Genomic DNA, 23,402 nt, shown 5'->3' on the forward strand with positions numbered 1-23,402 from the left:
ATTTCTGCTCTGACGAGGGAAAAACCTGAAATCCATGTCTTAAATCAGCTCGGTGGTTTGTAGCCCCCCAGCACCCTGCCTCTCCGCTGCATGCCTAATATATTCCCTAGTGGTTCTGGGCATTAATTAGTTGTTTAATAGGAGTATGACTAAAAATGTAAAAGAAGGATTAGGAGCGTGAAACGTATGTCCAGCTCCTTCCACACACTCGAGGAGGGAATGAGAATCATTCTGTATCTTCTATTTCTCCAGGAGCCATTAGCATTTCCCACCAGCTGCTCACTTCAGCTGCACTGGCGCTGGGCGAGGCGAAGACCCAAAAGCTCAGCGCGATGTCTGAGGCGGCCGGGACTGGGGTTAACCGGCCCCCGGCGGACGAGACTCCAGACAGAAGGTGGGGTGAGGGGAACGTGAGCTTCCAGGAGCCCCTTCATCCCCGCCCGGGTTTGCAAACCTCTGAATCTTGAAAGGGGGAGGGGGTTGCACGCGCTTATTTGCGCGTCTCTCCAGCGCTACCCCTTTCTCTTTCCCGTGTCTCTCCGCGAGTCTCTGAATCTTCCTGTCTCTGATTTTTCTCACTCTTTTCCCACTTTTCCATGAGATTCCTCATCCTCGCCACCAGATGAATGGAGGTCGTTCTGCTATGAGCGTCTCTTAATCTCTATAAAATGAAAAGAAAAAAAGGGGGGAAGGCATTAACCCAATACTCAGGGGATGGGGAGACAGAAAATTCGATGATGGAGAGAGATGAAAATGTCTTTCTCTGACTACATTCTCTGGTTTGCTATGACATTAGATTTCAGTTGTGGGTCTTGTTGAAGAAATTTGATTGTCTTCATTCAGCACGATTTCAAAAACCAGAAATAACAATTCTCAGGAACAGAGGGGAAATAAAAATAAAAATAGTACTTGGGAATCCCCCCCCTTTCTCTCCCTTAAATATAATTGTCTTGAATTTCCAATAGGTAAAGAGAGAAAGTTCGAGTTTTCATAGATGTTAGGTGGAAGTTAGAAATGGCTCTAAAATGTGGATCTCTCAGTTTTTTTCGTGGCTGAAGAGGCTAACCCTTTCCATAAAATGAGTCCATCTGTCGACTGTTAGCTATTTCAAAGTGAAGGGATTTAGCACTCAAAACAAATTGAGCAAGTTTGTTTGCCCGTTTTTACTGCTAACTCAAATGAATTCAAAACACGGAGTAATTCAAGAAAAACATAACATGTTCCAGACAGCCCCCAAATGTAGGGAAAGCCCAGCACCTATGTGGTGACCTGGGTTATTTTAAACACCATGTTTTTTGTAATGCATGTATTTCTCACAGATTCTCCCAACAAGTCATTATCTTTTCCTAAAATTGAGAGAACTGGTATACTGATTTAGGAAGAGCAATACAACTTTTAGAGGGAACTTTATTCTCCATTGAAGACCAAAGGAGAGGGCTCTTTAATGGCGGGCCTGGGAGAGTGTTGTTCCTATGCAGAAATTAATATTGATGGGAAAACCAAACCGGAGGATATGACTGCTTTCCGCGGCTTTCCAAAAACATACATTAACAGGATGCCCTTGAAATTGAAAGAACGTGGTCTAGTATGCCTGGCAGAAGCCTTCACACCTAGCCTTCCAGACGAATCATATTTATAGTTCTTATACCAGAAGGCAGGACAGAGCAAAAATATCCTGCTGGCTACCAAACTTCACGCCCTTGCTCCGGTGAAGAAATCGGAAAATCAGGGTTTAGAAGTAAGGCACACTTTTCGAATGAACATGACTCCTCTAACTTCACGTGCTCTTCGATTTTCAGGAGCAAATGTGGGTTTGAGGGTAGCTTCCCTTCCCACCCCCACCACCATCCTTTGCAATTTAATACCATGCTCGCCAGGAACCTTAACCTCGTCATTTTAAAAAATGAGATATCCGTGACCCGGGGTGAACTTGTTGAGTGTAGGTACAGCAGAGGAAATTCTAGACTCTATGAGCGCCCAAGGCTTGCCCAGCGCAATCCTTTCGTGTATGCTGGTCAGTGCGCTACCATTCCCACCTGCGCAGGGACAGCGTGCTTGGTCCACCCGCCTTGACCTCGGGCGCGGTGTCCGGGCCGGCAGTGCTGGGCCAGGCATCTCGGCCTCCTCTGGTTAACTAGTCTCGCTCGCCCCCGGCTGTCGCCCTCCCGACCCTCTTCCCCACCCTTCCCCCGCTCGCCCCACTTTTCCAGATTTCTCTTCAGTCATCCTCTCTCACCCCCCACTCCGCCTACTTTCGCTCCAGCCTCCTGTGAGCCCCTTACGTCCCCATCACCCCCACTCCGCCATCCCTCGTTTCCGTGACCTCTTCTCTCAATCCTGCAGGCCTGCAAGAAGGTCACATACAGGCACTCTCATACTCACACCCCACATGCCTCGCCCCAAACAAACCCATGCACATGCACTCTGTCCTTTGTTCCATTTCTTGGGCCACTTTCCCTGTCCCTTCCTTCTCCTCCGTCCTGGTTTGCTCCCCAGGAGTACGTTCCCGTCTCCCGGACGCCCTGGTCCTCCCCCTCTGATTATTAGAGCTCCCGGTCCGGCGCAGATTCCTTTTTCTTCTCCTCCACCCCATCCTCCCCTCCTGTCCTCCTTTCCACAGTGGGATTGCTTGTGCCTGCTACTCCTCTGCTCCCGTCTCAGAGCCCTGCCCGGCTCCCTGCCCCTCTTTCGCTCTCGGGGCTTTTCCTCCGGCTCCCGACTCTCCGGCCTGGCGGCCTCACCTCCCTGCCCTGACTCGCTTCTCGTCGCCCCTGTCCGCTCCCCCCCGCGCTCGCCCGAACGCTTTGCTCGCTCCTTGAACGCCCGCCGCGCTGCCGGGCTCGGCTGCCCGCCCGCCCGCCACTGTGCAGTGGAGTTTGGTGGAATCTCTGCTGACGTCACGTCACTCCCCACACGGAGACCGAGCTGAGGGAAGAGAGAGGGATGAGAGCGAGGGAGGGGAGAGAGAGTGCGAGACAGCGAGAAAGCTGGAGAGGAGCAGAAAGAAACTGCCAGTGACGGCTAGATTCCTGCGGCCACCGCGCACCCGTGGACTCCCTCGGAACTTGGCACCCTCGGGAGCCCCGCAGTCCTCTCGGGCTCGGTTTTCAGGCGCTTGCGGTGCAGCCTGCGCCTCGGCTCGCTGGAAATCTCCCCGGGAAGCGGTGGGGCGCAGAGACAGTAGCTCTCTCCCGGTAGCCGGTAAGTGGAGGCCGTCTCTTCCGCAGGGGTGTGAGATAATGCGAGTTTGGAAATTTGTTCCACTTTGGAGAATCTTCACCGTAGGTGATTTGTGGTTCTTGGGGCTGCCTTCCCCCCACCCCTCGAAGTAACTCAGTTGGCTAACAGACCTTGTAAAGCCCCGTTCCTCTTGTCCCCAGTCGCTGACATTACAATCTATGGGGTTGCCGAAGTCGAGTGGGAAGCAAGACCACGGCTGGCATTTAAAACGAAGTATCTTCCCTTAAATCTCGGTGCCAACACTGCGGGGACAAATCCTCAGGCTGAGGATTAGCATTCTCAAGATAAAGGGCCGGGTACAAAGTTTCAGCTACTGGAAGATTAGCCCCCTTCCCATTGTTACCAATTGGAAAAAAGATTCCATTTTAACTGGCAGTTAGTGACCTCTCAGGCCCAAGCGAATTACCTGGGAGCCAGGCCTGGATGCCAAGCTCACACAATTACTTCGGATTATAAATCCTTTAAATTGATCACCAGTCAACTCCAATCTTGCACTTGAGGAGATAGGTTTTAAATGGTAAAGAGGAGAGGACTATTTTTCCAAGTGTCGAGTAAGAAAAAAATTATGTTTCTAAAGCTGGGACATACGGTTCTCTTTTAATTCCAATTCAGTGACTTTACTTTCCTAAGTAATTTAGAAATCATAGGGTAATATGTTATTTACTATCTTTTTGTGGGTGAGTATTATGTCTTACTAAAGTAAACTAAATGAAAAAAACTTTTACTATTATGAATTAAAATAAAAACAGTCACTCATACATTCTAAAATATTTGTATGAAAAAAAATTATCTGATTTAAAGAGATTCCCGTGCACTTTTTGGCCAGTAATAAGAATTAAACATGGTATTAATATAATTTGGGGAGAAATTTATCTAAAATTCCAATACCAATTATGTCAAGGAAACAAAGCACGTAAGTAAAATAGATTGAAGATTTTTATTGGTGTAACATAAAATAAGCATACAAGATTTTAATAATCAAACATTCCCTAGAAATTAAATAGCTACTTCATTTATGGAATGTTTTACTTTACCTCAGCAAAACTCCACTTAAATTATTCAGGTGCATTGTTCCTCAAGTTGAGCATGTTTGTCTTCAAGTGTTCCTAAGGCATCAATATTAATTGGTTTAAAAGAAGGCTTAAACTGGTAAAATACAGAACTGTGTTAAGCAGTATTTTAATTTCCTTAAATGATTACCCACTGCAAATTAATTTACTGGCTAATCTCACCAATTTAGTTCATTTAAAACATATGTTCTTGTGCTGTTTATTTTTAAACTTTCCATTAAAGATTTTGTTATGGGGTAACAAAATAAATGGAAAGGGGAAAATTGTGAAAGGATTTGGAATTATTAGAACTCTATTTTATCCTGCAACTTCCAATTATTACAATCAGAAATTATTTTTAAGAAAATTGTTTTATTTCTTACGGCTTTACTGCCTGCCTTGGCCAGTGTGCTTCAGTGTGCTTCATTAACTATATGGTGCTTTTTAGCACACTCACAATAGAAAACTCAACTTGGCCAAAACAAGATTGCCTGGCATAAACATTAAGACCAGGACATGAACTTTTGGGGTGAGAACAACTTCCCATCAGAAAAAGTTGTGCATCTTAATTTGTGAGATTAGCAGTGGAAGCTAGTCCTAAATCCTACAGCCAAATTTGTCTAGTAAGACTTGTCTTCCTTGACAGGGCAGGTTTAAGGATCAGCAAGCGGGTATTGGAGGTTATTTTTAAAAACTATCTTCCCTAGTTAGTCAGATTCAATTCATCTAGTAGGCCTGGTAATTACATGAAGCAAAATAAATAAATAAATAATGCAGGTCTCATGGCTCATTTTGACTGCAAAATAAATCCCCAAGTCACAAGGACACTTAGGAGTGAGCTAAGGAACACGCCTTGACCTTCTTTTCAGTCCTTAGAACAGAGTTCTTGAAGATTTGTTTTGTATTGCTTTGTTTGGTCTTCAGCACTGAAGCTTGGGAGTGGGGGGAGAATGTGTAATAATTGACTGACTTTACACTGAGCGACCCCATCTTTTTCTTTTGTATATTTCATTCCTTAAAAAAAAATAAATAAAAACGATTTGCAGTTACCATCTGCAATGCTTCGGCTACCCGTTAATAATGCAGCCAGTTCAGATGTTAAAAAAAAAAAAAAAAAAAAAAAAAAAGATTATCGAATTGATGATGACATGCAAATTTCCCCTGAAATTATCATAAGTAAACATTTGAAGTCTGGACTAATAAAATCCCATCTGTGTTACTTCATATCGAGTTAGTAGAAAGCTGTGATAATGAATTTTGTAATATCTCACGAACAGACATCTCAATCAGGGACTAATCCTGTGATTTTACTGCAGAATCACTAAATCTGGAGCCGCCAAACTGCTACTTCTGGGCCCCCGGGCCTGCAAGGATCCGCAGAGCCCCCGCCCACGTCCCAGCTAGCGGGTGGGGGGAACCCCTGGATCCCCACGAGGCCGCGCTGGGCAGCCCCTCCTCTAAGCAGCGACCTTGGCCAGAGGCCCCCGAGGCCCGGCTTGTTCCAGGAGAGGCCGAGGAGCCGGGAAATACGACCCAGACTAGAGCCAGACCGGCAGCTCCCTGCCCCGCCTCAGCACTTGGGCCAAAGAGGCAACGCCCGCTCCTACCCTTAGCCCGGGACCCGAGCGAAGTGGGCCCTCCCGCCGCCGGCGTACCCTGGTTAGTGTGAAGAGAGGCAGGCGCCAAGATCCGAAGGGCCTGGGGAGCCCGAGACCTTCTTTCTTTTCTTCGGTCTTTAAAGCAGCCGCGGCTCTTCTACCCACCCCGACAGGGTCTCTCGCCACCCACCTCTCCCGGTTTGCCTGTGGCGGGAAAGGGGGCGCGCGTTAAAGGCTTGGCTCGCTGCGCTGTGGTTGGAAATTTGAAAAAGATTTGGTTCTCCGGGGAGAATCGGGGGAGCCGTTCTCTACGAGTTATTTCTACATCCTTGGTGGAAAGAAAACCCTCCGGACTTTTGCCCTGTTCCCCTCTGTCTCAGTCGACCACCGTTTCCCTCCTCTGCGATCTTAAATCTTACTTTAGGGTAAATAAATGGCCGGGTAAGTATCTCCAGGGAAAAGTGTGGCTAAATATGGAAAAGTGGCTCCTGATGGATGAGAGGCCCGAAGCCAGCTGGCTCCTGGAGCACCCTGGGCCAAGAACCTTAGAGTCCCGTTCATTTCAGAATTAGAGAAAATCGAGCACAGCCTGTTATATAGGATAGTTACAAGTTGACGCTGATACTCTACAAAGGTTCACTAAGCTCCTACTCACGGAAAGCGCCGTGCTTAAAGGTGGCCTTCCACACAACTTCCTCAAAGGGCTAGTCCTCTTCACTCACCCCCAAATTTTATCTAAGTTTCGCCCCGTGTTCCGAAGGGCTCTTAAGGCCTGACACAAACATCTTGTAAGATCCTGCACAGCCAAAGTCCCCCAGAACACGATGGATTTATCCCTCAAGAGGGCCTGGGCCCATTCACCGCAACTCTGGAGGGCGATGTCCCCCTCAGGTCCATCCAGATGTCCTGGGCCAGGGGCTAGGGTAGGGCTGAGGCTGGGCAGCCAGAGGCTGTCAGGTCAGAGAAACACGCCTGAAACCCAGCACCGAGTGGGCACTTAACAGCGAATTTGAGGTTGTCCGCCCCACAGGTAGCCTCGCTCCGCGGAGCCCGGCACGCTTGGCGACCCCAGCTTCTCACCGCCGTCCTCCTTTATTTTGCAGATAACGGGGAATGGAGACCAACTGCCGCAAACTAGTGTCGGCGTGTGTGCAATTAGGTAAGAGTCTTTCCTCCTGCCCCGGGCACCCGACGGGAGACCGCACCGCGCGAGGGGGGCGAGAGGGCACTGGCCGCTTGGCGAGGCAGGGGCTAGGGGCTCTTCCAGGAGGGGCCGGCCGGGACAGAAAGGGAATCAGAACCCGGACGCCGGTGGCCTCTCCCGGGGTATGGGGGTGAGGGGCCGTTGCGGATAGGGAGGGAGCTGCTCGCCGCGTCCCGACGCCCGGGGCCTACTTCTCCCGGAGGGAGCCGCTGGCAGCCCCAGGGAGGCGCAGAGAACAGTACGCTGCCCTGGGTCGCGTTGCCAGAGGGTCTGGGAGAGGGGAGTGCCCTCTGCCCTTTCCTCTAACTGGGTCTTTGCTCTTTGTCCCTCTTTCTCTTCTTCGTCCTGCTCCTGCCCCCCCTCCCCCACAACCCCGCTTCTTTCCGCGGCGGTCCCGGGCATCTCTCTACCCGCTTGTGGGGCGGGCGCGCGTGGCCCAGGCGTGCAGCCGGCGGCCGTTGAATGCCTCTTCTCCAAAGACTCCGAAATCAAAAAGGTCGAGTTCACAGACTCTCCCGAGAGCCGGAAAGAGGCGGCCAGCAGCAAGCTCTTCCCGCGGCAGCATCCCGGCGCCACTGGTAAGGCCGGGAGCGAAGCGCAGGCCGCGCGCAGGGCACCCGCCTCCGGGCCTCTAGGCTTCGGGTAAGGCGCACGCTGGCAAGGCCGCCTGACTCGGCGTGCCTGCTCCTTGACTTAGACACTTGGACTCTGGGTGGGAAGGGAAATAGCCGTCCCAGGGACGTTAATTCCTTTCCCAAAATTATACTGCACTCCTGAGACCCAACACCTCTCCTCTTGCTCTTTCTCGCTCTCTCCTTGCGGCCTGATCTCCTGCCCACACCCCAACCTACTTCTGTGCCTCGAGCTGGCGCGGAAAAGTAGTCCAACAGCGACCTCTGTCGCCGGCCATGTCCCACTGCGTGCAGCACCACCAAGGGTCCACCCCGCCCCTGCGGCTCTTAGCCGAGCCCCGCCCAGGCTTGTGGGTGCGGGGTTTACCGCGGAAGGCAAGCACCGGAGGCTTGTGTTGGCAAAGATTCGCCTGGCCGAGGGGTGGAAGAGCTCACTGGAGCCCCGCTGAGCCTAAGGGCAGAGACTGTGCGCAGCAGTCAAGGGTGTGCTGAAATGTGTGCCCCTGTCGACGCGAACTTACCTGTTGTGCAGGTTGCAAGGCCTCGGGTCTTGGTGGTGTCCTTGCTGAATTAGCTGGTTTCGTTGTGGACGAGTCAAGGGACACTGCTGCTCAAAGTCTGCAGGCTTGTGTAAAAGTTAAAACGTTAAAAGTTAAAACTTGTGTAAAAGTTAAAACGTCTCCAACCCCTGCACAGACCTTTGCTGGACTGAAACAACCCCTGCACAGATCTTTGCTGGACTGAAACTTAGTTGTGTGTGTGTGTGTATGTGTGTGTGTGTATGAGGGGACACGCTTTCCCTTAGAATTCATGAGAAACTTAAACTTAACTGTTCTGCTATTCTCCGGATTTTCCAGGTTACTATAATAATAAGTGCCTAGCCTTAGGGAGTTGTTGACCTTTGATAGTGTGAGGAGATAAAGCCCCCCATCACCCTCAGCCCCTAACACCCTCTTTCCGGATTAAAGTGTAAGGATACAAATGTAATGTGTGCCGGAGCGGGGCGAATTGGGACCCCCGCCAAGTAAACAAACCATATTACTAAGAAGAAAACAAAGGCCCTACATTCAGGCTTCCCAGTAAATCTGAGAAAATTATCATTTGTCTAAATAAAACTTCTAAAGTGGTCTGGAGCAGAGCACTCCGGACACCACAATATCGGGAGTCCTCCTGCTGGGCCAGTTAAACGCTCACTTGTCTGGGATTAACCCCATGGGGTTAAATGGGGCCATGCAGAGATAACGTCGGGTGATTTCTGTCATTAAGATTGTGTTAAATTCTTCCTCTGTTTGATAATCGGTCATAAAAATAAATTATTAGACCGAAGTATGTTTGGGATATGGTTAAAAATCAAGAACAGCAATGTCTCCCCTCAGGGAAATATTTTGTGTGGGTTCAGTCCTGGCTCTGGCCAGACTGGGGGAGCTCCCCAATTGCACTTTGCATAGGGTGGGCTGGAAGCCTCCAAGCTGAGACTGATGTTTCCTGACGCACTGGGAGCGGGAATGATACAGAATGTTTTCTATCCCTACCCCAACCCAGGGCTTCTAGAGCCCAGGCATGGTTTCTGAGGACAGGTGGTCTCCATCTAAACTAGGAAGGTAGGGCCTGTTGGAGGAGAGGCTTGAAATGGGATGGGGGGGGCCACCTAGGTGGGCAAGAAGCTGCGGAAAGCTGCTCTTTTCTACTTGTGTCACAGTTCCCACTCGGGCCACTGGGCATCCACTTTTGATAATTAGCAGGTAAATAAAGAACTAGAAATAGTGAACAATTGTTTTTTTAACCATTACTTTCAGGCCAGGATTATTTTAGTGTAAATGAAAGGCTCTACACTGGCAACATTCTGTTTTCTACCTTTTGGGCCAAAGAGGGAAATTACTGCCTAAACATGTTTAATGCCATTAATTAAGAAGAGGCATGTGATAGGGAGAAATGCCGAAAATCTTGATTTTATTGGCTTTTAGGGATGTGGTAGACAAAAAAAAAAAAAAAAGTCACACATGAATAGCCAAAACTACAGTGCCTCACAAGGAAGGTTGCCAGAGTTCCCTCTACTGAATACAAGTAAGTTTAACTTATGTGATATGCAAACTACTGGACACAACCTGCTTTTAAAAGAAAAAGTTTTCGCCTTTATTTTTTATAAACTTTTTTTTTTTTTTGCTTTCAAAAAGAAAAAATGTTTGCAACGATATGCAGTTTTCAAAAGGAATTATGACACTTTATATTGGCATAGCCCTCTCCTCAAACCCCAAAACCAGTGTGTCCTCGTTGAAGACTGAAAACGGTCTCTAAGTAGACAAGGTTAACCTCTGGAAGGCTCCAACTCTGCCTTCCTTCCCAAGGGAACCCTCGTCCCCTTAGTAGCCATCCAGCTGACCCACAGCCTGGCTGGAACCCTGAAACTAGAGGAGGCATGAGGTCTGCGGAGACCCTTAAGGTCACGGTGAGGAGAGAGGGTTGAAAGAGGAATGGCTAGGCACCCAGGTGGAGGGAGGGAGAGTTGGCAAGTTAAACTGTACCCCCAGAAAGAAGGGGCGGGAGTCTGCTGTGAACGTCCCCTAGGAGTCAAGGAACGGAGATCCTTGACTTCTTGCTTTGGGTGGAAAGAAGCCTCCTCGCTGAAGTCGAAGAGTGCTCTTGACTTTCAGGAAGGGGAGGGAGTGATCCTCCCCTGTCAGTAACCCTTAAAGTTTCGGGGCGGTGGCTCTGGTTTGCTGGCTGAAATCGGACAGAGCTGCCGCCCCACGGTCCCGGCGCCCAGGTTCCGCGACCATACATGGGCGGGTACCTTGGCCGGGCCTTCCCCAGAGACGCCATTAATTTTTAAATAGCTTTGGTTCAGTGGATGCTGCCAAGAGTCTCACCCAAGTCTCTGGTGTGTTCAGACCTCCCTCCCTTGGGAGGGGGATTCCAAGGCCCCTTGTGGCGCCCCCAGCTGCGACACACACACCCTCTGCAAGCAGCTAGATCCCAGTCTTCTTCAGAGGACCCGGGCTAACCCCCGCCGCTTCCGCGGCCGCAGAGCCTGCATTCATTCAATCAGCAAATGTTTGCCGAGCACATACTACGTGGATTCCTAATGTACCCCCTGAAAGCAAATAAGCGGGTTTCCCTTCGCCATCGTGAAGCAGCTTTCATGCTAACAAGGATCCAAGCGAGAGCGCAGGCCGGATCATCTCTAGAGAAACGCGGAATGGTGGGACAGGCTGCAGTGCCCGGGGCCAGAGCGTGGTCTGAAAGAAGGGGGATGTTCAGAGGGTCCAGGGCTCTTAGAGGTGAGGCCCGAGCAAGCGACAGGGGCAAGCGGAAGGGGCATGAAGTCTGAGGCAGAAGCGACCAGAGAGGGGAAGAGGGTTATGAAGAGATTTCCATTTTCCTTACAACCGCCCCACCCCACCCCACCCCGCGCCAACTCTAGCTTATTGGTAGACGCTGCCTCTGCGTTTTGTGGGTTTGTTTCCCCGTCGGGGGAAATTGTACCAGTTGTGCAATAGGTAGTCAGTCCCTGCGGATCCCCGCCCGCGGAGGTAGGCTTTACAGGTCGTCGCGTTCCTTGCCACCGACACCAGGCGAGCTCAAAGTTTTTCTCGAGGCTGGTTGGGCTGTTATTTCTCACCGCCCGCCCGCTGTTAATATATGCAGCAGTTGTTAGAGCGACTCGGGAGGGAAAAGGAAATGTATAACGAAAGCTTATTCGTGAGCAGGAATATACTAATGGAACAATCTGATGTCTTCTTAATCCTATGTAAAAAGCTTTGTCGTCTTCCTAATATTGACTGAATGGGTAATTAATGGCTCTTCATCTAGGCGAATACCCTGTAATCCAAAGATAGGCAAAAGACAACAAGCCCAAGGTAGAAGACAAAAGGCCCAACTGTGGCCGCCACCCCCCTCCCCCACCAGGGTCTCCAAATAGGAAAGTTTCCTCCTAGGAGAAAAAAGGCAGGAGTGAGAGAATATAAGTACCTTTCTTTCCTAGGCTAGACTTAACCGCAGAAACTGGTCGTCCAGGTCAGTTCACCACACTGTCTGCCCCTGCCCCCACACCCCTAGTCCCCCTCTCTGCATTTCTTTCTTCTCAGTTCCTCTATGGAGTCACCCCCATTTGGATCCCCACGATTACCTTTTCTTCCCCCAAACCCCATCTTTCGTTTGGGGAAGTGATTGATGAAAGGACCAACACACGAAGTCCTCAAAAGGATCGGGCAGAGGATTCAACCTCTTTCTGATCCAGACGGAGACTCCTTTCTTTTACAAGCTAAGGTAGAGTCTGGACAGACTAAGATAGGTGGGAGGGGAGGAAAGAAATTAATAGAAGGAAAATGAGCAGCAAAATGGTGTATGTGTGTTAAAGAGTGATCAGGAGTGGTGGAGTCAACTTCATTGTAAGAATCTGACAGGAAGAGTGCCCCAAATTCTCGCGGCATGTTTTTAACAGGCTGACATTTTAATTTAAACCTTTAGAAGTAATATATTACTTGGGTTACTATGATGAGGTGGGTTCCATTTTTTTTTTTTTTTTTTGTCAGCTGACAGCTTTTAAAATATTATTTCGCTAGGGAAATAAAAGCTTCATCTCAGATTATAGGTGGGTATTTTTGGATTTATGTGATTTATGGTCACCATGACAACTAATGCTGAATGTTAGCTACCAGCATGTCTGGGAGAGGGAAGACAGAAAGAAGGGAGAGCAAGAGAAATAGAAAAAGGAGACGGACAAGAACTAGAGGGGAGAAACACAGAAAAGAGAAAAAGAGGCGCGTTTTAATCCAATTTTTAAAAGTGACTTTAGCCAGTCCCTCTCCAGTTCTCCTCTCTGGACCTGGATATTAATGTCTATCTCATTTTCTTTTACCGCTCGCTCTCTCTCTCTCTCTCTCTCTCTATCTCTCTTTCTCTCTCTGCCCCCCATCTATCCCTATCATTCCCCTTCGGCTTACACAAATTTATACCCTTCCCTTTATTTGACTTTTACACAGCTAGCTGTTTTCTGAGATTAAATGATAAAGCTGTGGAGTTAACAAACTAATGTGAAAAAGCATATAGCATGTGGGTTTCATGGTTTCAGAGGCATGCCCCCCACCCATCCTGCCTCGTCTAATCCCTGCTTTTCTCTTCAGGCGCTATTGTGGGGGTACCTCCCCCTGCCACCCTGAGCACCCCCAGCCAGTTACTCCAAATTTAAGTGACTGAGTGTGTAAGACTAAAAAAATATGGATGCCGTTTGCAGGGACCCAGAGAATGTGGGTGTTGCTCAGTACATGCACAGATTTATGATTCAGAAAAGAATCTGCCCCTTTTCACAAACCAGCACTTTATTAATCCATTTAGAGAATGGTTTGGGGAGGGGGATCAGTCACAGTAAAGTTTTTAATTTCTGGGTGTTTCCACTTTGTGGCTGGAGCGGGTGGGGCGGAGGTGCAACTAAAGGGTCTTTCCAGCTCTATTTGTGTGTGAAGACAGGGCAGGCAGAAGTAGGAGGGGAGGAAAGACCACTTCTTGGGCAGGGGGCAAGGTCTCCATCTGACCTCTGTGCCTTACACCACATGCGCACGCACACACAATCATGCCCTTCACGGGACTCTGCCCTGACTTTGGGCGGGCCAAGGCCTTGAGCTGGCCTGAACCAGAGCAAGACCTCCACCCCTATATGACCTAACAGCCAAAGGAGACACTTAATTGAGCCATCTTGCATGTGAGCTTTGAGGACAGATTTTTTTTCCCAAAAGTTGTGGCTCAATTGGTTGGATATCAGCCCATATTTGGGCCACTGCACCAGAGTTTGGCCTCGCCGTCCAACCAATTTTGCCGCAAGGGCCAACCAGGCTTTGCGCAACTACCACTAAAGAGTGTGAAATTAAATAAGACCTTAAGACTGGTAATCGGTGGAAAATACCAGCAGCTCAAAACACACCTGACCCTGTGTCACACATTTCTCTCCTCAAGGGTCTTGCCTTGAAAGAATAAGCAAGAAAACCCAACTGAGAATTCTTGAATGTCTTTTGATTTGAAAACTCAAACCTGCACTGGGCTTCCTTCCATGGAGGCCTTACAGCGTACCTCCAGTTTCCCTGAACTGAGCATCCTGATTTTTTGTCTGGATTGGAAATTTTAGTGACAGAGTCTAGGAAATCTTAGAAATTTCTAGAACCAGTCAAAGAAGAATGGGTTCGTGAGGAAGCAAGGGTAGTGCTCAACCTGTAAAATACAAAGGATTACTTTCAACCCCTTCCTTGTCTCTACTACCAATATCTGTGCACTCACAAGGTTTTTGTAGATTAAGTCTCCAAAGTTGCCCACCACCACCACCACAATTCCCATCGAAAAGTGTTTCTTGGTTTCCTCCTAGTCGGTTTTTGCCATCTAGACTTTTCATGTAGGCGTATTCCCACCATCCGTGGAATGGATTCTGTTGGGCCTGAGAAGGTAGTCAGCCAGGCTCGCCAAGTGTGAAGTGATTAGGACATCCGGAGAGAGTTGAAACTCTGGAAAACTGCAAAGAAATGTCTTTCCAGCTAAGTTGATGGTTGGGGGGAGGCATTATATATTATGTATGTGCATATCTAGATAGATGACTGATTGATTGTTAGATAAAGTTATGTTCTTACTTTAACCAGAGATCTCCAGATAATTGTCTTTATTTTCCACTTGACTTTGCAATGGATAGATACAATTTAAGATTCTTCAACTCTTTAGGCTTTTAGGCTGCCTGGAGATCACCAGTACTTGCAGTATCTCCCACAATTTGGTACTATGAAGAGCTGTCACTTGCCCTTGAGTTTTTCAACTACTTTGGAAGCTGATTTGGAGACTAGGTCTTTCATATGTGTATTTGCCCATGATGTGAGTGCTGTTAGTCAACAGAGCCACAGAATTTAAAATTCTGTAGATTTAATGAGAGATGAGCTTCAATATCTATATCGCTCTGTGGAGCTTCTCAGCTCTCCTGAGTAAGGAGTTTTGAGAAACACCAAGAGCCTCAGCCAAAAATTGCAACTCCCAGATTTGATTCTCAAAGAAACCAATACTAAGAAAGAAAGTATGCTCACTATGGTGGGGAGTTTTTCGTTCTTTCATGCAATGGAGTTTCCTCATGAAATGAAGCCTTATGGGTTTGGTATTTTGTGGATCACAGCTATGCTGAGGTTTAAAAAGAAGAAACTGGAATATGATTAGTAAACACATTGGGCAGAAAAGAGCTGGATTCATATTGACTTAGTTATAGGTCATCGGCTGGCAGTGCAATGGGAGGAAATATTTACTTTACACATATACTTTATGATCTTGGGGGAATCAGAGGAAATTCAATAAGAAAATGGCTAGAAACATTTAAAACCCTTATTTAAAAGACTTAAGCAAATTAGAGTCTTATCAGATTAAAAACCACTACAAATGTAAGAGCATTGTCTTCGGTGAAACGCTGTGGGGTCTGAGGAGATTCTCCGCCAAATCTCAGGGATAAAATGCGTCATTTAAGCACCAGATAATGAGCAGAATGTAAATTAATTTAACCTTCTTTACCAACAGGCTGCTGGTGTAATATGTATAATTTAGTGATAAGATTGCAGGACCTAATATAGCTGGTTGTATGAGCCTTAGCTAATGCAGACCTGTCACATGGGGATGTGTTCTGAACTGAGCAGGTGTGTGTATGCTTGAAATGGGGTGAACTGGAATAAAAGGTTAAAACCAGAAATGCCGATTTAAACCTTACTATAAAGAAAATTCCTTCTTGCAGCTGTATTTTTCTTAAAGTGGGATGATTCTTCTGGGGAGAGACTGAAGAACAATTCTCATTTGGTTCTCTGGATGGCTCTCAAGCGTGTTTAAAACGGGGGAAGGAGTTGCAGATAGGGTTTGGCAGGGAGAGCCAGGCAAAGGAAAGACACATCCACTCTGCCCCAAACTGCATATGTTTCCCAATCCTGTGAACAAGGACAAGGAGGGAGTTTTCTGAAGATACCTCATACTGGTGTTACAAATCATTGACTGTAATGTCAAACAAATACACATTCAGGGATGATAACACTAACTCCACAATAAAGCAATCACCAGTGCAAAAATCCAAAGGAGATTAGTTTGTGCTCTCTTGATGACCTAAGCAGAGGACAAAAGAACTTCCAAAAATTATTTTGAACGATACATTTGTATTTCTTTAATTTATTTGGAAATTTAAGTTTTTTGAAACAGTATTGTAAAGAGTTGGATGTCCCCAAAGGTGTGTTTTTTTTTTCTTTTTAAAAAATAAATGAATAAGAATTTGCTTTTCCTAGCTGAGTGCTCTCCTAGGCTTTTGCCCTTCGCCCCTACCCCACTGCCTCTGCCTGCTTGGACTTTAAAGATTCAACAGCCTTGAGTTCCCTAGGAAACGAAAATGACTTAGAAGTTATCCTTGAAATTGGTTATTTGGCAACATTCTTAATTGTATGGAAATTCATTAAAGCATATTTTATATATAATTAGCTCAAGGTTGTTGATTCTGCAGGCTTTATGGATTTGAATCTGATTGATAATAAAGTAAACAAGAGAGTCGAATTTAAAGCGGGCTCTCTCTAGGGTTAGGACAAGCTTAATACAGTGTACAAGGAATTTGAAAGATCTAGGATATGTGTCTTAATCAACGCTAAGTAGAATGGATAAGCTTTCAGCATTTTGAAAATGCTGGGTTAGGGTTTCTATTCTGTTGTGTATTTTCTGTCTGGGGACTAATAACCATTACAGAAAACGTGATCTGAGGCGACTTTTTATTCTTGTATAAATCCAGAGTGAACCACCAAACAGTTGTTCGTTTAAAGTCAAGGTAATTTTCTTTTGACGGGTCCATTTGCTTCTCGATTTCTAATTTATTAGCCTGCCTTCTCAGGGCTTTGTCTTCTTTGCAATTAAAACAAAGCTTCTTCAGATTAGCGCAGCATTCACTTGACAGGCTGTTTGGAAAATTTAAGCTTGTAGAGGTGATTTGTTGCTGTTTTTTAAATATTCTGGGTTTAAGTAGCATGTCTCCTTTCCATCCAGGAAGAGAAAAATATTTCTCAATTGGACTTGGATGTAGCGAGATACAAAAGAAAGGGGTGGGGAGGCTTGTCGATCCTTGTACCTTTCAGCCCTCGACCTTTCCGCTTCTTTCTCCAGAGCCTTTTGCTCCCAGCCTCGCCTCTCTTACCTCCCCGGCTGAACTAAAAGAGTTTCGGCCGGGGTCAGAGCCGAATTCCCGGGAGCCGGCCTGTGTAGACTTGGTGGGCGCAGTGAGGTATTAGCCCGGCCCCACACAGCTGATAGGTGCAGACAGGGCTGCCCCTCCGCCGCGGCTCGGGGTCTCTTGATTGGTGCGGAGCCACGTCACTCCCGCTGGGCGAAGGGTCTGGGAGGAGGCGGAGGAGGAGGCGGAGGCGGGGAGGGTTGGGAGGGCTGGGAGGGCCTCGGCAAAGTGACGTCTGGACACCAGGAAGCCCGCCTCTGGTTTTAAGATGTTAGGCCAACAGGGAAGCTCGGAGCCGCAGAGCTGGTCCGTCGCTCGCCTAGGTGCCGGGAGTTGAGCTGCTGCGAGTCCGTGCTCGGGCTCGACGGCCCGAGGGGTTGTGCGTGTGCGCGCAGCGGAGGGTGCGCCCAGAGGCCCGCGCCGCTGCCGCACCCGCTGCCGCCGCTGCGGGGGATCTAATATCAGCTACCTGTCCCTGTCACTCTTGACACTTCGCTGTCAGGGCTGCCGCGCGGGGGGCGGGCAGATCGCGAACGCCGTTAGCTTTCCTTATTGGAGGGGTACTTGGGGGAGGGAGGGAGGGAAGAAAGGGGTCTTTGCCCACTCTGGTTTCGCTTTGGAGCTTGGAAGCTTGCTGCCCAAAGACGCTCCGAGCTGTACCCTCCTACCACATCCCCATGTCTCCGTTTGCCCGCTGACTTTTCGCTGCCGGACCCTTTCGCTAGAGCCTTCTGAAGGAGACGGGGGCGGCTGGGTTCAAAGACTCAGCGGGGGTTGTGCTCCCTGGCTTGGCCCGCGGCGGCCACAGCAGGGAAACTCCGCGCCTAGAGCGCAAAGCGGAGCAGGCGGCGGCGGCCACGGGGTTTCGGCCGGGCGGCAACCCGGCACTCGTAGGGCGGCGCGCTCCTTCGTCCATGAACTGCATGAAAGGCCCGCTGCACTTGGAGCACCGAGCAGTAGGGACCAAGCTGTTGGCCACCTCCTCGTCTTCCTCCTGTCACCATCCCCAGCCACTGGCCATGGCTTCAGTCCTGGCTCCCGGTCAGACCCGCTCCCTGGACTCTTCCAAGCACAGGCTGGAGGTGCACACCATCTCTGACACCTCCAGCCCCGAGGCCGCAGGTAAGGCGCCGCGCGGCCCCGCAGATACTCGGGTCCAGCCGCCCCTTGCCACTCGGCCTTTCTCGCCCCCAAGGAAGTCGGCCCCTCCTGGGGGAGGCGTGGTGGGAGTGGTCGTTTAGTTTGCTTTCCGCAGAACTTCCGGAGCCAGGATTCTTTTGGCCCCGCGTTCCTTTCGCTCCACTTCGACCGCCCGAGGTGGCGCGAACGACGCGAGCCATTCTTCTACTCTTCCCTATTCCCATCCTGGCCTCCCGAGGTTTCCTGGGTCACAAAAATCCCAGCATCTGCACTCGAAGACGGTCAGAGGCCGTCCCCCAACCCCCCAACCCGGTCCCTGTTCTCTCGGCTTTCAGCTCCCGAGAAGCTGCGCCTGTTAGAAAAGTATTTCCGAAATTACGCCGCAGAAGAAGCGGTATTTCTAAAGCGTAGAAGAACTTGGGTGGGTGGCGGAATCCCCAAATCTACCTTTGCTGGCCTTCCGAAGCCGCATCGAGATCCGCGGGGGCTCTGTAAAAGGCGCGCGTGCGGGTGTCTGGGGAGATTTGCTGTGTCTGCGCAGAGGCGTGTAAATATACTTGAAAGCAGAGGCTATAAAAATGAAGGTGCCTTTGCTCTGAGATAAACATGTAAATAAAACGTGCGGCGCTGGGGGAGGGGAGGAGATGGGGCGCTCACACCCACACTCACGTCTGCACACCCTACAGTCGCAGCGCTCCCCGCGGCCCGGAGAGGCCACGCACACACTCCTCCCCTGCATGGCAGCCCATTTCTCCCCCGGCCTCTGCCGCCCGGTCCAGCCGGAGTTCGCGGGTAGCAGGTGGACATGTTGACGGGAACCTTTGTGTGTTTCGTTTTCAGAGAAAGATAAGAGCCAGCCGGGAAAGAATGAGGACGTGGGCACCGAAGACCCGTCCAAGAAGAAGCGGCAACGGCGGCAGCGCACTCACTTCACCAGCCAGCAGCTGCAGGAACTGGAGGCCACTTTCCAGCGGAACCGCTACCCGGACATGTCCACGCGCGAGGAAATCGCCGTGTGGACCAACCTTACGGAAGCCCGAGTTCGGGTAGGACCCCTCGCGGAGCCTGGGAAGGCTGGGAAGGAAGCCATTGTAGAGATGCCGGCCGCGTAGACGCTGAGGGAGTGTGGAAGGCGGCGTCCCCCGGCGGGCGCGGGTGTTGTGCCTTTGCAGAGGCAGAAGGCCTCTCGGCGGCTCCAGTGGGGAGCTTACTGCTCCCCCTTACGAGATTCGCGTTAAGGCTGGCGCGGGCGCCTGGGGCGACACCCGCTCACGGCGCCGCCACCCCAGGCCCTCCCGAACTGGGCCGCGTGGCATTCCCCTGCGCAGGGCATTGTGTTCCCGGCTTGCAGTCGCCAGATGAGCGCTAATAAAATCCCTCCCAGGCCGGGAGGCGAGAACAGGCTCCGACCTGTGCGCTTTTAACAAGAAATACCCGCCAGAGACATGCAAGATTTGGTCCTCCTTGGGACTTAAACTCGGGCAGCCCAACCCCGGACTTCTCTCTCTCTACTCGGCTCATCCACCTTACATAGTCTTTGAGGGTTTTGGGTCATTCAGGTCTCTCCCACACCATATCCCTTAGTCTTTGTGATCTACGGAAGCAGTTTTGATACACCATCTACCATCCCGTTAGTCCTCTTAGAAAGAAAAGAAGAAAGACTTCTGTTTGGTTTATTTATCTTTTCTTAGGAGATTGTTACTCATCTTTCTTCCCAATGATAATAGTTTTTTTTTTTTTTTCCTTAAAGGTGGGGGTGGCTTACCTTTGTAGCAAATCTGTACTTTATGGATTGGCAAAAGTGAACTTAAATAAATTACCCAGTAGCAACATTCTGGTTTATGCTGGTCAGTGGGTAACTCCAAACGCGTTAGGATTCTGGAAGCAGAAACACACATAGCAGGATCCAGAGGCTTTGCTGTTAAGGGAGGAAAAAAAAAAAAAAAGCTCTGGATAGAAAAATAGAGCCCCCAGTTAGAGCAGAGAAGAAAGAAGAAAACACTATACAACAATAACGATGAAAAAAAAAAACCAAAATGTTTTCCCAAAGCAGAGGAAACGAAGGACTTTCTGGGTGGCATTTGTGTAGGATATGAGGCTATGCTGGTGGATAACAGCTGGGATGAAGTTGAAAATGGTTTTAGTTTAACTGCTCAGAGCTAGAACTCTGGCTCTCCAACCGCGTGGTTTTGCGCAAGGTCAGTCTTTCATTAGCTCTCCTGCGCATCAGGGGAAAGGGACTTGCACGTACTCTTCTTGCCTGGGCAAAGTTTAGACGGCCTAGGGTGGAAATTGCAAGTAACGAAGATGAAAACACAATCAGTAGGTTCTCTGGAATCCTTCAGAAAAGACCTCTTTCCTCCACCCCCTCTGATTCTTTGCAATCCCTCCCAAGTTCCCTGTCACTACCATGCTGGGCTGTCGCTCCCTCTGGCTGCCTCCATCCAGGCCCGCTGTGTGTCCCTTCAAGTAGGAGTGAAGCGTGCTTTTTTATAGCAGGCGGGTGCAAAGAGAAAGGGGGATAAAAAGGAAATCGAGAATGAAAGGAAAAAGGGGGGAAAAAAAGAGGATTAGGCGGCTGGGACTGGCTGAGATGTGTAATGTGAAACATCACCGGTGTCAGCTCTGAAATCTGGGGCCAGGCCCTGCTCCAATACACAAAAGCCACAGTCTGCGGCGACGGGCGGGCCGATGTGGATTGAGAGAAGGGTTGTGTCGGGGCCACCGGACGCGGGTGGGGGCTGACCGGGTTAGGAGGCTGCTTGCAAAGCGGAGCAAAAGGTCTGGGCCCAGCAGGAGCACCACTGGGGCGCAGGGGCCTAGCCTGGAGTGGGCGAAGGGACGGAGAGGCTACAGAGCGGCCCATTTTGGGTTCCCAGAGATTTGCCAGCCAAGCTCGAGGAGTATATGAGGCCAAAGGGAAAGTGATCTTTTGCTTTTTGATACCTTATTTTGCTAGGCAAGGATGGGGGTCAAGGGCTGGCACCAGTTGTGAAAGCACGTTCTGTGCAGTGGGGGGCGGCAGGGGAGGTCTGAGACGGAGAGAGGAGCTGTGTGAAAGAGAGCCTGGGCCTCTGGTGCCCTCTGAGCTCCTTATCCTCTTCACTGTGTCTGTGGCTTTGGAAGGGAAGCAAGTTTGCAAGGCCGCTGGGTAAGGGTTGGGTGAAAACGCCGCTGCCCCCCGTTTATTTTACAGTAAGTGTTTTTGGATCTTGAGGAGGGCCTGGGTTAGTGAACAAGCCGCCTACAGGCCCGGCCGCCAGGTGTTGGACTGGGGTTTGTGGTACAGCTCAGAGCCTGGGCTCTCAGGCCTCACCCCGCCAGGCTTCTCTTGCTTGGACAGGGCTCAGGCAGCTGGGGCCCCAGAGGCAGTAGGCGGTTGGGGAGAATTTGGGGGGCCGAGGTGTGTGCGTGCGTGCACGCGCACATACATGTGTCTCTGTCTTTCAGAGGTGGTGGCCTCTGGTGCTTTCTGGGATCGAGGTTTTACTAATCTGCTCTGTGGCATCTATTTGCCCCCTTACCCTCCACCCTCAGGTTTGGTTCAAGAATCGCCGGGCCAAATGGAGAAAGCGGGAGCGGAACCAGCAGGCCGAGCTGTGCAAGAATGGCTTTGGGCCGCAGTTCAACGGCCTTATGCAGCCCTACGACGACATGTACCCGGGCTATTCCTACAACAACTGGGCCGCCAAGGGTCTCACGTCAGCCTCTCTGTCCACCAAGAGCTTCCCTTTCTTCAACTCTATGAACGTCAACCCCCTGTCATCACAGAGCATGTTCTCCCCACCCAATTCCATCTCCTCCATGAGCATGTCGTCCAGCATGGTGCCCTCAGCTGTGACCGGCGTCCCGGGCTCCAGCCTCAATAGCCTGAATAACTTGAACAACCTGAGCAGCCCGTCGCTGAATTCCGCGGTGCCAACGCCGGCCTGTCCTTACGCGCCGCCGACTCCTCCGTACGTTTACAGGGACACGTGTAACTCGAGCCTGGCCAGCCTGAGACTGAAAGCAAAGCAGCACTCCAGCTTCGGCTACGCCAGCGTGCAGAACCCGGCGTCCAACCTGAGTGCTTGCCAGTATGCGGTGGACCGGCCGGTGTGAGTCTCGCCCACGGCACCCGGATCCTAGGACCGTGCTGGCTGGGGCAGCTCTGCCCTTGAAAGACTGGGAGTTACGCGAGAAGGTCGTGGGCACTCAAGAAAGGGAGAGAAAGAGAAGATATAAAGAGAAAAGGAAACCACTGAATTAAAGAGAGCTCCTTTGATTTCAAAGGAATTTCCTCAATGTCTGACATCTTTCACTAAAAGTATTTCCAACAGTTGCAAGGACACACACAAATGTTTGACTGGATATGACATTTTAACATTACTATAAGCTTGTTATTTTTTAAGTTTAGCATTGTTAACATTAAAATGACTGAAAGGATGTATATATATCGAAATGTCAAATTAATTTTATAAAAAGCAGTTGTTAGTACTATCACAACAGTGTTTTTAAAGGTTAGGCTTTAAAATAAAGCATGTTATACAGAAGCGATTAGGGTTTTTCGCTTGTGAGCAAAGGAATGTATATACTAAATGCCACACTGTATGTTTCTAACATATTATTATTATAAAAAATGTGTGAATATCAGTTTTAGAATAGTTTCTCTGGTGGATGCAATGATGTTTCTGAAACTGCTATGTACAACCTACCCTGTGTATAACATTTCGTACAATATTATTGTTTTACTTTTCAGCAAATATGAAAAATGTGTTTTATTTCATGGGAGTAAAATATACTACGTACAAATTGGTCTGGATTCTTTCTGCCCTCCTCTGTCGCCTGGCCAGGGTTTCTCAGTCACTGCTTCCTAAACAAACCAGTTCCCTCTGCCTGCCTAGTTAAACACATAAGGCAGCAGCAGGACTTATTTAAATTTGGTAGAAATAAATTATAGTCATTCATCAGAAACTAAAAAGAAAATAAGAAAAGCCACTCCCAGGGGGGGAAAAAAAGGCTGCAAAGTCTGGTCTTGTCTCCCAGATTTTTCTTTGGCTTAAACCCAGAGGATTCCATTATTGCTAGCAAATAATATAAGAGAGAAAGAAGAAAGGAGAGAGAAATTTAGAAAGTATGTCAGCTTGGAATGACTTCTTGGGGGGGGGGGGGGTCTCCAAATCCAGTAAATTGTTCTGGAGAATTATGTGTGTATGTATACATGTACAGTTTATATACATTCCTCTCAAGAGGCATACATCTATAATAAATTTACAAGGAAACACCTCCAGTTCAAAATATTTAGGCCTCCACGTTTATCTTTCAGGCTTAAGTAGAGAGATTCTTCATGTAATATTG

The 23,402-nt window shown here is 49.2% G+C and overlaps 1 protein-coding gene across 3 annotated transcripts; it reads left to right on the plus strand.

Moving 5' to 3' along the window:
* Nucleotides 1-3,017: 3,017 nt before the first annotated feature.
* PITX2 (paired like homeodomain 2) lies at nucleotides 3,018-22,856 on the plus strand. Of its 3 annotated transcripts, XM_082728756.1 has the most exons (5): nucleotides 3,018-3,201; nucleotides 6,991-7,046; nucleotides 7,532-7,669; nucleotides 18,906-19,111; nucleotides 21,603-22,856. In XM_082728756.1, exons 2-5 carry the CDS (start codon nucleotides 7,001-7,003, stop codon nucleotides 22,164-22,166), a joined length of 954 nt encoding a protein of 317 aa, XP_082584882.1. In that variant the 5' UTR covers nucleotides 3,018-3,201; nucleotides 6,991-7,000; the 3' UTR covers nucleotides 22,167-22,856. The 3 variants fall into 3 exon arrangements, with proteins under 3 accessions (XP_082584882.1, XP_082584883.1, XP_082584881.1); XM_082728757.1 differs by lacking the exon at nucleotides 7,532-7,669 and having other exon boundaries at nucleotides 3,022-3,201; XM_082728755.1 differs by lacking the exons at nucleotides 3,018-3,201; nucleotides 6,991-7,046; nucleotides 7,532-7,669 and adding an exon at nucleotides 17,507-18,047.
* The last annotated feature ends 546 nt before the right edge of the window (nucleotides 22,857-23,402 follow it).

The sequence above is a fragment of the Mustela nivalis genome (genome assembly GCF_964662115.1).
Source record: "Mustela nivalis genome assembly, chromosome: 4".
Taxonomy (NCBI): Eukaryota; Metazoa; Chordata; class Mammalia; order Carnivora; family Mustelidae; genus Mustela; species Mustela nivalis.

Excerpts from the sequence above, each read along its gene's own strand:
- PITX2 (XM_082728755.1), top strand. The coding sequence starts at position 17,840 with ATGAACTGCATGAAAGGCCCGCTGCACTTGGAGCACCGAGCAGTAGGG. Across the intron at positions 18,048-18,905 it reads CTCCAGCCCCGAGGCCGCAG|AGAAAGATAAGAGCCAGCCG; the intron begins GTAAGGCGCCGC and ends TTTCGTTTTCAG. Across the intron at positions 19,112-21,602 it reads TTACGGAAGCCCGAGTTCGG|GTTTGGTTCAAGAATCGCCG; the intron begins GTAGGACCCCTC and ends CTCCACCCTCAG.